Source organism: Lontra canadensis, unplaced genomic scaffold (genome assembly GCF_010015895.1).
Source record: "Lontra canadensis isolate GAN:19392208 unplaced genomic scaffold, GSC_riverotter_1.0 scaffold232, whole genome shotgun sequence".
NCBI lineage: Eukaryota > Metazoa > Chordata > Mammalia > Carnivora > Mustelidae > Lontra > Lontra canadensis.
Genome location: NW_022631226.1, coordinates 300281 through 312584, shown reverse-complemented (window position 1 = coordinate 312584; position 12304 = coordinate 300281). Strand labels below are relative to the sequence as shown.

The window sequence follows — 12304 nt, the reverse complement described above, 5'->3', positions numbered from 1 at the left end:
TCCAGTATGTGTTCAAGGGTAGAGAGAAGTACAGAGGCGACGGGGTGAGGGGGGAATCTCTGGGTTCCCTGTCGTGGTCGCCCCATCTCCCCGCTCGGTGGCTCCGCGAGCACTTGCTGTGCACCCGCCCGCGCAGAGAGGCGCGGTCCGCGGCCCTCCTCCGCCGAATGCCGGTTCCGCAGGCGTCCGCCAGGGGGACCTCGGAGCCGACTCCCGTCACGTGACCGCCGCCCCTCACCCAGCGGCGCCCGCGGCTCCGCGACGGAGGCGGGGCCTCGAGCTGGGACGGGCGGGGCCTCGGGGGCGGGGCGCAGACGGCGCGAGCGACGGCTGGGGCTGAAAGGGTCGGGGCGCGGCTGCGAGGCCCAGCTCAGGTCTGTGGGTCTAGGGCCTGGAGTGCGAGGCACCCGTGCAGGAGAGGGAGGGGCAGAGGGTGCCTTAGTACTGCCCTTTTTTTGCATTCAGAAGATGGCCTAGCTGCGCGTTAGAGAGGTTTGCATTAGCTCCGAGCCTGTCTGACAAGTGAGGAAACTGAGGCCGAGAAGTGGGAGGCCTTGCCATCTGCTGGGCCACGCCACCTGCTAAGGGGAAGCCGGGGACCAAGACCTCGGGGTCTGCGCTCCCTGGCCCGCTTGAATCCGTGGGCGTGAGGAGCAAAGGCCCTGCTCTTTCTTTCCCTGTGGGAGGCTGCAGCAGGCTCCCTGGGGGAGGAGCTCGGGACGCAGAGGAGGAGCCAAGGCAACCCCAGGAGCCGGGACGCAATCCTTTGGGATTAGAGGCAGAGCCCAGGAGGAACCCCGTCAGCCAGGCGGGCAGAAAGCACCCGGCGCAGCCTCATGGAAGACAAGCAGATCCTGTGCGTGGGGCTGGTGGTGCTGGACGTCATCAATGTAGTGGACAAGTACCCGGAGGAGGACACGGACAGCAGGTAGGGGCGCCCGGGCCCCTCGGAGACTCCTGGGGCCTCTGCAGCCCCGCGTTTGAGCCCTGCAGCCAAGACCCCAACCCCAGGTCTGCGGGGCTGAGGCCAGCCTCGGGAGCTGGTATCCCGTGCCCTCCACCTCAGAGGACCTGGGGAAAGAATTGACGCCGTTAATAGTAAGACCCAGGCTTTGGAAAGCACTGTGCTGGCCAGTTCCCGTCTCAGGAATCATTATCCCCGTTTAGAAGCTCTTTTGAGATGAAGTGATTTATCCAAGGGCATGTAACTAATAGGGCAGGACCAGCTTCTTTCTTTTTAACCAAAAGACCAACGCACTTGTCTCTCACCAGTGGTCACTTCTAATTTATCTACTACGTATATCTCATCTGTTTCTTAAATAAATTTTGAGGTAGCTTACAATGTTAAGTATGCACAGATAGAGTGCAAGGACACCTCAAACCATGGTGTTGAACTTCACTCTAGCTTCAGGGCTTGCTGGCACTAGAGGCAAATTTAGAACTTCTGTGGGTTATGGATAGAGCAAGTTCATGTGCCATGACCAACGTTTCCCTGGTGCTAAATTCCAAGGGTTTACCAGAAGTCCTTTTTACAAAATCAATGAACAACATCTTTTTTGGTTGTCTGGTAGAAGTCAAAGAGTCACTCATTGGCCCTTGTATTTACTCTTAATAAGAACCTCACCATTACACTGTAATCCCAGAAGGGCATTTCTCTGGGGCGGAATCCGGGTTTTTCCCTTGGTGCTGTCTAGTGCTTAGAATCCTGACAATTGCTGCTTGGCTCTCAGCTTTCTCAGCCAAGAACTGGGTAAAAGGCTAGTTCAAGGTTGAACTCAGGGTTCATAGCCATATCCAATTCTCTAGCGCTCATAGCCATATCCAATTCTCCCTCTTCTAATTGAGGAGAGAGACCCCGGTAGTCTGCAAGCTCTGGGTCCACCCAGCACAGTCCCATACTTTCCCTACAGCAGCCCATGGGAAATGTGTAAGGATCAGTCAAATCGTCTTCTTACAGATGAGGAAGCAGCTACCTCTGTGGAGAAATTAAATAATTATTGTAAGGCCACTTAGTTAATGAGTGGCAGAGCAGTAATTACAATTCATAGGGATCTAGTGCTCCAGCCGTCTGTCATCTCCTGAGCTCCCTCTCCCTTTGCTGCTGCCCATCTCATGGAATTGACCCTTGCTTTGGGCTGCTCTGTTTGCCAGAGGTTAGACCCCTTGCCAGGGGGGCAGGGGCAGTGGGGGAGGGGTACAGGGGTAGGCTGCTTTGCAGCCCTAGGTAGGTCAAGCCAGCCTGCCGCAGGATGCAGGCACAGTGAGGAGTTCAGCCTCCTCTCAAGAGAACAGTGTGGGTTCCAAGGCCGCAGGTCCTCCCAAGGACTGTTGGGCCCCAGGAAGACCCGGCGTGGAGTGCCACTTTCAACGACAGCTGCAGTCCCATTCCCTTTGAGCTTACTTACCTGGAGAGGCTAGGATAAAGAGATCCTGCTAGCTCCCACCAGGGTGGGCTCATTCTGAAGGTGGGCACTGGGGCATCTCTAAAGAGACCTCCCACCATATTCTCCATGCCCCCTGCTCTCAGGGTGTACCTCCCCCTCCCCCAGACACATGGCTCTTCTCTGCAGAATGGTGTGGTTGTCCTTAGGGCACCTCTCTCTCTCTTTCTCTCTCTCTCTCTCTCTCTCTTGCCCAGTCCACCTGGCCCACCTCCTGGACTCCTGTGCCTCCCAGAAGAGCAAGCCCAAGTGAGGACCCAGACGTGCCCAGGCATTTCAGCTCCACCTGTCCCAGGGTCCTGGGCTCCCCAGGATCTGGGGACTCTCAGGAGCCACCACCTGGAACTCAGCCAGACCTCTGAGTTATGACTCTTCCTCCCAGAGTCCAGGCTGAGAAGAGCTTTCCAGAAAGTGTCCTCATACTCAGCAGGGCATTTCTGCACAGGAAGTTGGGGATCAGTGTGATGCGGAAGGCTTTCCACAAAGTAAAATTGCAGCCCCTTTCTTTGAAACCTCATCCAAGCTGGGGGCTAACAACGTTCTATTCACAACTACACTACACAGTGAGTGGCTGTGGTTGTGGAGTCAGGCCACTGGATTCGGACGGCCGCTCCGTCCCTGACTATGATGTGATCCCGAGAGTCAGTCACATCCTGCGAAGCTCCCCTGTTCTAATCTGCGTGAAAATTTCTCTAAAGCTCGTAGCTCACGAACTGTTTGTCCCTTTACAAATTAGTATCCTTCCCAGTGAGGTCATGGACCCCTTTTCCCAAGATCGAAGGGAACTTCGGGATTAAGTCTTTGTGCCAGGATAACTTAGCCCAAAAATTCTGCTTCGTGAACTTCTCTTGATAAGTGGTTCTTATGGGAACTGGCCACAGGTGTTCTCTTTGGAAGGACAGAACTGGCAGCCAGGTGCCGTTGACCCCACAGGATTGTGGGTGCGCAGGGAGACACCATGATAGTGCTTCGATGTGCCAAAGTCATAGTTTTGTTGTTGGTAACCTCAACGCCCTGCGGGTGCAGCCTCCAAGCAGTGTCAGCATACACCTTGAGTTAGATTTTCGGTCAAGACAGAGAAAAACTAAAGGAAAAAAGGTGACCATGTGATGGGATGGCGTGTTAACAAACCTTACTGTGGTGATCATTTTGCAATATCCCCGTTTCAAATCACGCTGTGTATCTTACATTTACAGAATGTTATATGACAAGTATAGTTCAATAAAGCTGAAAGAAAGGAGAAACCAAAAAATGGAGAAAAACTGGTCTTCATCCAATCATCTCTTTAACTTTTGACATTCTTACATAAGTCAGCTTCCCCCTTCCCTCCCCACCCCCCACTTAAATGATCTCAATATCCAGTTTTGCTCCTGGTCTTACTTATTTTAACCTGAGTTTTCGAAGCGGGCTCCCCTGAGACGGGAGCAGGGAGCCGATCTGACGGCTGTGAGAGGAGGAACTTGGAGCTCTCCAGCAGTCGGCGCTGAATGTATGGCAGCTCTGTGCCGCCGGGAGAGGCCGGTCGTCTAAGGGAGAATGGGGTCACCCTACTGGAGCCCTCCCTCGTGATGGACCTGAGTGCGTGAAAATGAGAAGGCTGGGGAGATGCTTTCTGAGGGAGAGCTCCCAGCTCACGCATGTCATGGGCCCTACCCAGGGCACTGTGGCCGGCCTTGCTTCACCTGGTGCCAGCCTGCTGGAGCCGCAGGGACCCTCTGCGTGTTTTGCAGGTGCTTGTCGCAAAGATGGCAGCGCGGAGGGAACGCATCCAATTCCTGCACTGTCCTGTCCCTGCTCGGAGCCCCCTGTGCCTTCATGGGCTCGCTGGCCCCGGGCCACGTTGCCGAGTGAGTGGAGGAGGGAGCAGGAAGGCCTGCCCGCAGGGTGGGGGGCAAAGAAGGAAGTCTTGACCCAGGGGAGGGGGGGCTTGGGGTGGAGGGCAGGCTGTAAGAAATGGGGTGTGGGGTAACTCTGGATCCAGAGTGGGAGGGGCGGAGTAGAGTACCAGCATCCTAGACTGGCGTGGTTTATCTGCGGCTCAGGTGTTAATGCTCTCTGTTAAAGCTGTCGTTTCCACAGCCTGTTGCCTCCGCCCCTCTCCAGAGCCTGCTCAGCTTCCCACCTCTTCCTTCCTTGCTTCCAACAGACTCTGTGCTGGATTTGACTTTGCCCTTCTCCATCCCCCGTGGTCCTGGCTATGCTTGCGGCAGAAGGCAGTCAGGGGTGTGCCGTACCCATCCTCCCCCGGGATGTCCAGCCTCCCTGGTCCTAGGGTTCAGGCCCACAGTTCCTTTCCCCGTTGAGGGGGCAGGGCCAGTGCTCGTGTCCTTGTTCACTGAAGCCACAAGAGCACCCTGCCCGAGGACACCCTGAAGCCACGTGCTAACGCTGGGCCCAGACCCAGGCCTCAGCTCACTAGCCGGTTAGTGAGCTTCAGGCACACTTCAGGCTGACTTCAGGCACACTTTCTCTGTGTTGGCTGCTGCCGGGACCCAAGAGCCCTTTGACCCCTGGCACTGCCAGTTCAGCAAATGTTTATCAGGAGGTGAGGCCCACACTTTGCCCACTGTGGGCACTAGGGCAGGCTGCCAGCTTGCTGGCCTGTGGAGCTCAGCCCTTTGAACCCTGGTTTCGGGGGGGGCCACTGCCCAAGCCTAGCCCCCGAGCTGCAGCCAGATTCCCTTTCCCGGTGAACGGGCACGAAAGAGATCAGGAGACAAGGGCCTTTCCTGTGAGGTGGGACAGAAGGACCTGGAGCCAAGGGCTGGTCACTTGTTAACTTTCTTCAGTGGCTGTCTTCCTTCCCAGCAAGAGGCAAAACCTGAGTTTTGCATGGCTCTCACTCAGGGTAGTGGACTCCCCTTTATGGAACAATAATGCTGGGAGGTGGGCCACTCCGGATTCTCAAAACATTTTATGAGCCCCTACCATGTGCCAGGCACTGTGTGGGCAAAAAGGCATTTGGAAAACCAAACCGTAGTTGGTGTGCTTTGGGGAAGTTCCTATTTAAAGGATCTTTGAGGGGTGAAATGAGGAGTGACGCCCCGAGCTGATCCCAATTTGGTCTGTATTGTCCAGCTTCTGTGTTGCCGAAGTGGGGTCCGGCCATAGTGAGAAAGGTCAGGATGGTGGCTGGACTAGTGGTCCCAGGATACTATGTCCAGAGAGGGCCAGGAAACGTGGGCCTGGCCCCCTTGTTCTGTGGGTGCAGTCTCCTCGAGGGGCCACCTCCAGCTCCCGCTGATCGGAGGAGATCCTGGGGTAAGAGTCCCGGACCAGGGGCTCCACTGTGCGGAGCATTAGACCCTGGGAGCCAGCTCTCTGCCTGGAGGGCTCACCACGCAGCGAGAGGAGAGGGCTATGGGTGGGCTCCCCAAGGCAGCACTGCTTCCTGGCTGGGCATCACGGAGGCGGTTGTGGAATCACAGCATGGCAGGGGCCTTCAGAGAAGAGAACAGAAAGGATGAGTGTGTAGAGGGCAGCTGGGGGGCAAAGTACGACCTTTGTAATTATTAATTCTGCCTAGGCTTTGCATGAAACTGGCCATGGTGCCCTCGCCTGCTTTGTTCAAACAGGGCGCACATGCTCTAGGCCCCAGATCTACCCCATCCAGTTCCACGGACTTCAGCACATCCTTTCTGGCTTGAGTCAGACCAAAGGGACAGGTGCAGGGTTGGAGTTTACTTCAATCAGGCTCTAAAAGAACGTCCCTAGGTGTTTTTCTCACTGAGTTCCAGGCTATGCTCCCCTGCCTTTCCTGCCCCCTTGCACAGCCTGGGGTGGCATGGTGGTTTCCAGTTCCCTCCTGGCCCCCTCCGCTTGCCTCCAGGGTCCCCAGCAGTCCTGCCACTGACCCTCCAGTCCCCAAACCTTTGTCGAGCCGCACCTCCCCCCCACCCCGGGTTGCTCCATCCCGGCAGTTTTGTCCTGGATGACCTCCGCCGCTATTCTGTGGACCTCCGCTACACAGTCTCTCAGACCACGGGCTCTGTCCCCATCTCCACGGTCATCATCAGCGAGACCACTGGTAGCCGCACCATCCTGCATGCCTACAGGTTTGTATGCCAGTCTGCGCCTTGCCAGCCGCCGCTGTCACCATCACTAACTCTCAGAACAGGACCCTTCTTCTCTCAGAGGCCCACGTGCTCCAGCACCCCCTCCCCATCCCTGCAGGAGGTCCAGGCCACTTATAGGCTCTAATCGGTGTCTCCTTGCCCTTCCCCTGACTCGGGATCCACCCCAAGCTTCCTAGTGGCTGACTTCAGGCAGCGGGGCGTGGATGTGTCCCAGGTGGCCTGGCAGAGCAGAGGGGAAACCCCATGCTCTTGCTGCATCGTCAACAACTCCAATGGCTCCCGCACCATTGTGCTCTACGACACGTAAGGCCCCCTGGCCTCACCCTGGAACAACCCACCAATCAGTTCCCTCACTTGCCACCGGGGCATCCCGGCATGCCGCCTCTCTCTTTGTACCAGAAATCGTCCCCATGCCAACCTGTTCAGTGATTTCTCAATTGTTTTCAATTAGGGGAGAAGTGAGGTGGGAAGAGATGTGCTTTGCTCCAATGACTTGGCCTTGGTCAACACCAAGGATGGGCAGGCAAGCCTGTGCAAAACATAATTCATGGTGTGATTCCTCCATAATTGGTCAATCAGCAGCCCGGGAGTGGGTGTGGGGGAAATTGTTCTGAGGAGAGAGGGATGGATGGGAGATGGGATTCCACCCATCTTAAGCCCTGATGGGGACCCACTGGAATTTCCGGGCTCAGCCCCCAGAGTCGCCAGCCTGCAGCATGGCACCAAGGAGATGGGTTTGGGTGTTCAGAAGAGATGAGCCCACCACAAAGTTCCCTGCATAATGAAGCCAGGCCAAAAGCCACACACAATTCACGCCATCACTGAAGCAGAGGGAAGGGCATCATTGAGTTGGTAGACCAGGGCCATCAGATGCCATGTTAACTAGGGGGGAGGGATCCCCTTTAAAGTCCCAAGCTACCAGGGAGAGGCCCTGTGGACCCAGATCCTTCTCATCTGTCCCAGATTCTCTCCTGAAGAATCCCACACGTTTAGTTTCCTAAGAACCTAGTGTGTGCCAGATACTATGTTAGGGCTAAGATGGTCCACACCCAGCAGTCCTGGGGTTCAGGGTGTCCCTACATGCCTAACATGACTCCTGGATCTGGGGGAGAGGGGGTAACTATATTAGAACAAGCTTTATGGCCAGTGGTCTCTGGGCTCCCTGTGTCCCAGTGTATAAGTGAGTGGGCATATGTGCTGGCAATGACCTTCTCCTTGGCAGTCCTAGTCATCTGCCCATTAAGCAACAATCTGCAATTTTGATCAAGGACACCACGTGGGTATTCACAGGAAGAGGAGAGGAGCTCAGAGGGGAAACATTTGTTGCCCACTGGCCTCGGTGCAGGGATATCCACACACATTACCTCCAGCTGCAGCAGGCTGGAGGGTTTGGACCACTTACCAACGGGCAAGCAGCCTCTGGAAGGCCCAGGTACACATCTAGTTAATTAGATGGATTCAGCTGCAGAATGTAGAGGGGAGGGCATAGTTTGGGGTAGGTCTCTGGTCAAGGCTGACCCTTCCCGGATCTCCAAACCTAAGTCAGCCAAACCTAGACTCGTCCTCAAGCACCAGCCTTGACCTCAGGGTTGCCAAACCTAGAACCCTGGTGCTACCACTGCTGGGAACTTAACTGTGCCACTAGCAAGGGGGAATTCTGGGAATTGTAATCCCTGGTGCTCTTAGAGTATTCTGGGAGATGTGGTCTCCAAAGCTCACTCAACTGAATCTTGACCCATGCGGCATTAGCGTTCACAACTTAGTTAATACCCAAAGGGCACCCCAGCAAACTGCCTCCAGCCCCCTGTCTGGATGGAGCTGAGTAGGGCAAGGAGTGGTCAGGAGGTTAGCCTGGAAAGGGCCTGTCCCAGAGTTGAGCCTCAGAAGCCTTTGTGGGAGATCCGGCTTCCGGCCATGCTGCAGGCGGCACCAGGCATGGGGGCCCTGGCGGCCAGTTAGAGATCCCGGCCTTGGCCGACCTCACCATGCCTTTTCTCTCTCCTTCCTGTCCTGTGACTTAGGAACCTGCCAGATGTGTCTGCTACAGACTTTGAAAAGGTTGACCTGACCCGGTTCAAGTGGATCCACATTGAGGCAAGTCCTGCCCTACCTGTGTTTTGAGGGACTCAACCCGCCAGCCCTCCACGTATTCCACCTTCTTCTTAGTTTTTTTGACCCATGAAGTACCCTCAAGATCAATGACTCCGAGCCCCCTCATCCCCTCTCCATCTTGCTCTGTGTTGTAAGGCCCAGAAAGCACCGTACTCGGGTTCACACAGCAGAATGTAGGCACCAGAAGCAGGAAACTGGCTCCAGGCCTAGATCCGTGCTTTTCTGCCTTAGGGGCTGCCCACCTCCTCCACACTGGGAGAAATCCTGAGTTTGAGTCCTAGCCTTGTCATTTAATTCACCATGCGTCTTTAGAAAGGTCTTTTATTCCTTTATCTCCTCCTCGGTGAAATCAGGGGACTGGTCAATATGGTCTCCAAGGTCACTGACTGCTCTAGAATTTTGAAACTTAGGATGCAGCTCCTGCCCAGCTTCCGGGCGCCCCTATCCCGCCTGACCCAGAGTCCAAGCAGGGAGTGAGGGAGGAGCCAGAGGCCTGGCCCCGCCCAGTTTGTCCTGAGCCAACCCGCCCCGCCCCGCCCCAGGGCCGGAACGCGTCGGAGCAGGTGAAGATGCTGCGGCGGATAGAGCAGCACAACGCCTCGCAGCCTCCGGCCCAGAAGATCCGCGTGTCTGTGGAGGTGGAGAAGCCCCGGGAGGAGCTGTTCCAACTGTTTGGCTATGGAGACGTGGTGAGTGGCCCACGCAGCTTCCCCTTGCACATCCAGCTCATATGGGTGGTTTTTTATATATTTTTAAGATTTTTTTTAAAAAGTGTTTACATGAGAGAGCGCACAGAGGGAGAGAGAGAAGCCGACTCCCCGCTGAGCAGCGAGTCTGGCCTAGGGCTGGACCCCAAGACCCTGGGATCATGACCTGAGCTGAAGGCAGACGCTCAACCACCTGAGCCGCCCAGGTGCCTCTCATTTAGGTCTTAAAGGAACCAGCAGTTCCTTTGATTACTGGGAATGCCCACCACACCCGGAATGGCTTGGTGTCATTGGCAGGTGGAGGTCAAAGAGGCAGGCCCCCAGCTTTGGACTCCTTTGCAGGCCTCAGTGGTGGCCAGGGAGCAAAATTTCTGCATCCCAGTGGGTGTGAGAGTAGCCAGAGGGCTACTAGCTAGCCACGGAGCACCCCGCATGGGAGCATCTCCTCTCCGGGCCTCTTCAACCCTTTCCTCTGTCAAATGAGGGACTAGGACAGTTCTCCGGGGTGTCCTCCAACTCTGGGGTGGGTGGCAGGCTGTGGGGGCCACTCAGGGTTGAGGGAGGATGGGGAGGGGACTTGCATAAGGTAAATTTGGGTAATGCTGGGATGGAAGTGAATTCTGCGGGACAATCCTTGCATCATCGCCCAAGCTGGTTGGGCCTCCCCCGTGGCTTGGATGCCTGAGCCACACCCCGGGTTTTTAGCTGAGTGGTAGGGGTGCAGCTCGGCTGAAGTATCTTTCAGCAAAACTCACTCTGACGATTCTAACGTGTAGCTGGTGTGGAGGGAGCTCTACAGCCCCTGCCCCTTTATTTTAGACCGGGAGGGAATAGTTTTTTGTTTGTTTGTTTGTTTGTTTTTAAAGATTTATTTATTTATTTGACACACATACACAGAGAGAGAGGCAGGCAGAGAAAGGGGGAAGCAGATTGACCTGAGCCGAAGGCAGAGGCTTAACCCACTGAGCCACCCAGGCGCCTGGGGAATAGTTGTTTTTTTTTTGTTTTTAGATTTTTAAAAATTTATTTATTTGATAGAGACCACGAGTAGTCAGGCAGAGAGAGAGGAGGAAGCAGGTTCCCCGCTGAGGGGCTCGATCCGAAGACCCTGAGACCATGACCTGAGCCGAAGGCAGAGGCTTTAACCCACTGAGCCACCCAGGCGCCCCCTGGGGAATAGTTTTATCAGGAAAACAAAGCAAACCGCTCCTGAGAACCGGACGGGTAACTCGGCAGTGCTGGCTTTCACCGCAAGATGGCGCTCAAGGCTCGCTCTGGGTTTCCAGCTGCAGGGAATTCGTTGGTCTTAGACCAAATAAACCCCGGGCTTTTGTGCCCTGTTACGGGGCTGTGTTCCAGTACATCTTGAGCGAGTATGAACACGCATTCCTATGGGTCAGGGAGCTCCTACGTTGGGGATTTAGGCGGCCGTGTTGGAGCAGCGGCATATAATACGGGGGCAACGCTGAGCCACTGGAGGTGAGTGACTGAGCCGGGCTAGGTTAGGGTGACCGTCAACCTCTCGTCCACTGCTTGCAGGTGTTTGTCAGCAAAGATGTGGCCAAGCACCTGGGGTTCCGGTCAGCGGGGGAGGCCCTGAGGGGCCTGTACGGGCGTGTGAGGAAAGGGTGAGTAGGGGGAAGCCAGGAAGGGGCCCCAGGTGTGCAGAGTGAGGGAGTCTGGCCCCGGGCTGGGGGCGGCACCGCCCTGAGGAGGGACTCGAGGCTGGGCCCCAGGGCTGGGCCGCGCACCCAGCTGAGTGGAGGGTCTTGCAGGGCAGTGCTTGTTTGCGCCTGGGCTGAGGAGGGCGCCGATGCCCTGGGCCCCGATGGACGGCTGCTGCACTCGGACGCCTTCCCTCCGCCCCGGGTGGTGGATACTCTGGGGGCGGGAGACACCTTCAACGCCGCAGTCATTTTCAGCCTGTCCCAGGGTGAGTACGCGCAGGAGGCACCGGGTGAGGCCCGCCCCCTGCCCAGAGGACCAGGCTGAGCCCGCCCTCTGTCCCTCCAGGGCACAGTATGCAGGAGGCGCTGAGGTTCGGCTGCCAGGTGGCGGGCAAGAAGTGCGGCCTGCAGGGCTTTGACGGCATCGTGTGACCGCCCTGGGGCGGGGTGCCCTGGCTCAGAGCACCCCCTCCCTGGAGGCTGGCGCCTTCCCAGCCACCACTGCCTTCTTCCCCACTCCAGGCAGCCCGGCATCTGCGCTGCACGCCCCCTGGGCACATGCAGGCTAGGGGTGCAGCGCGGGGGCGGGGAGGGGTGTGCTCCGCCTGTGTCCTGGTGTCTCCCCTGAGCCACAGAGCAAATAAACCTCCCGCCCCAGGGCCCTCTTCCTTCGGCCAGTCTGTCTGTCCTTGATGTCTAAACTGCTTGGCTGGGGATGCCAGACGCTTCGATGCTACCGCCTTCACCCTCTTCTTCTCTGTTCCTCCAGTGAAGCTCCCTGCAGAGGCCCAGAGCGGGGTGGCCCGCTCTAGAGCAGCAGGAAGCACCCCCCTCCCGCCGACTCGCCACCAGCCACGCCCTCGGTGGAGACCCAGCCAGTTCTGGGGAAGAGGAGCCACAGGGGATGGGTAGAGACCCTGGGCCTTCCTGGCTGGGGAGGACACTTGTCTCCTTGTACCCAGGGACCGTTCCAAATTAACAAGCCATGAGAGAATCTCCTCTGGATCCCTGGGCTGTGACTCCGAGACTGTCCCCATGGCTGAGCCAACCTGACAGGCCAGTGGGCAGGGAGCCTACTCTGTGGTTTGGTGGCGGCTTCATGGTCCAAAAATATCTCCACTGTGACTGTCCCGGAGCCTGAAGCCCCACCCTTGGGGCCACCTTGTCCTTAAGGCAGTGCCTCATCCACGGATGTACCCCTGGGACCCAGACCAGGCCTGAGGGCATATTGGGAATGAGCCAGGTTTCCTAAGGGAGTTGGGGCAGGGTGAGGCCCCAGACTGTGCTAAAGACCATGGGCT

The 12304-nt window shown here is 56.8% G+C and overlaps 1 protein-coding gene across 3 annotated transcripts; it reads left to right on the top strand.

Annotated features, from left to right (window-relative positions):
• Window positions 1-314: 314 nt before the first annotated feature.
• KHK (ketohexokinase) lies at window positions 315-11540 on the top strand. Of its 3 annotated transcripts, none has more exons than XM_032849539.1 (8): window positions 315-928; window positions 4172-4288; window positions 6362-6496; window positions 8539-8611; window positions 9172-9318; window positions 10876-10964; window positions 11112-11269; window positions 11350-11540. In XM_032849539.1, exons 1-8 carry the CDS (start codon window positions 837-839, stop codon window positions 11433-11435), a joined length of 897 nt encoding a protein of 298 aa, XP_032705430.1. In that variant the 5' UTR covers window positions 315-836; the 3' UTR covers window positions 11436-11540. The 3 variants fall into 3 exon arrangements, with proteins under 3 accessions (XP_032705430.1, XP_032705431.1, XP_032705429.1); XM_032849538.1 differs by lacking the exon at window positions 6362-6496 and adding an exon at window positions 6686-6820 and having other exon boundaries at window positions 319-928; XM_032849540.1 differs by lacking the exon at window positions 6362-6496 and having other exon boundaries at window positions 317-928.
• The last annotated feature ends 764 nt before the right edge of the window (window positions 11541-12304 follow it).

Excerpts from the sequence above, each read along its gene's own strand:
- KHK (XM_032849539.1), top strand. The coding sequence starts at position 837 with ATGGAAGACAAGCAGATCCTGTGCGTGGGGCTGGTGGTGCTGGACGTC. Across the intron at positions 4,289-6,361 it reads GCCCCGGGCCACGTTGCCGA|TTTTGTCCTGGATGACCTCC; the intron begins GTGAGTGGAGGA and ends CCATCCCGGCAG. Across the intron at positions 11,270-11,349 it reads CATTTTCAGCCTGTCCCAGG|GGCACAGTATGCAGGAGGCG; the intron begins GTGAGTACGCGC and ends CTGTCCCTCCAG.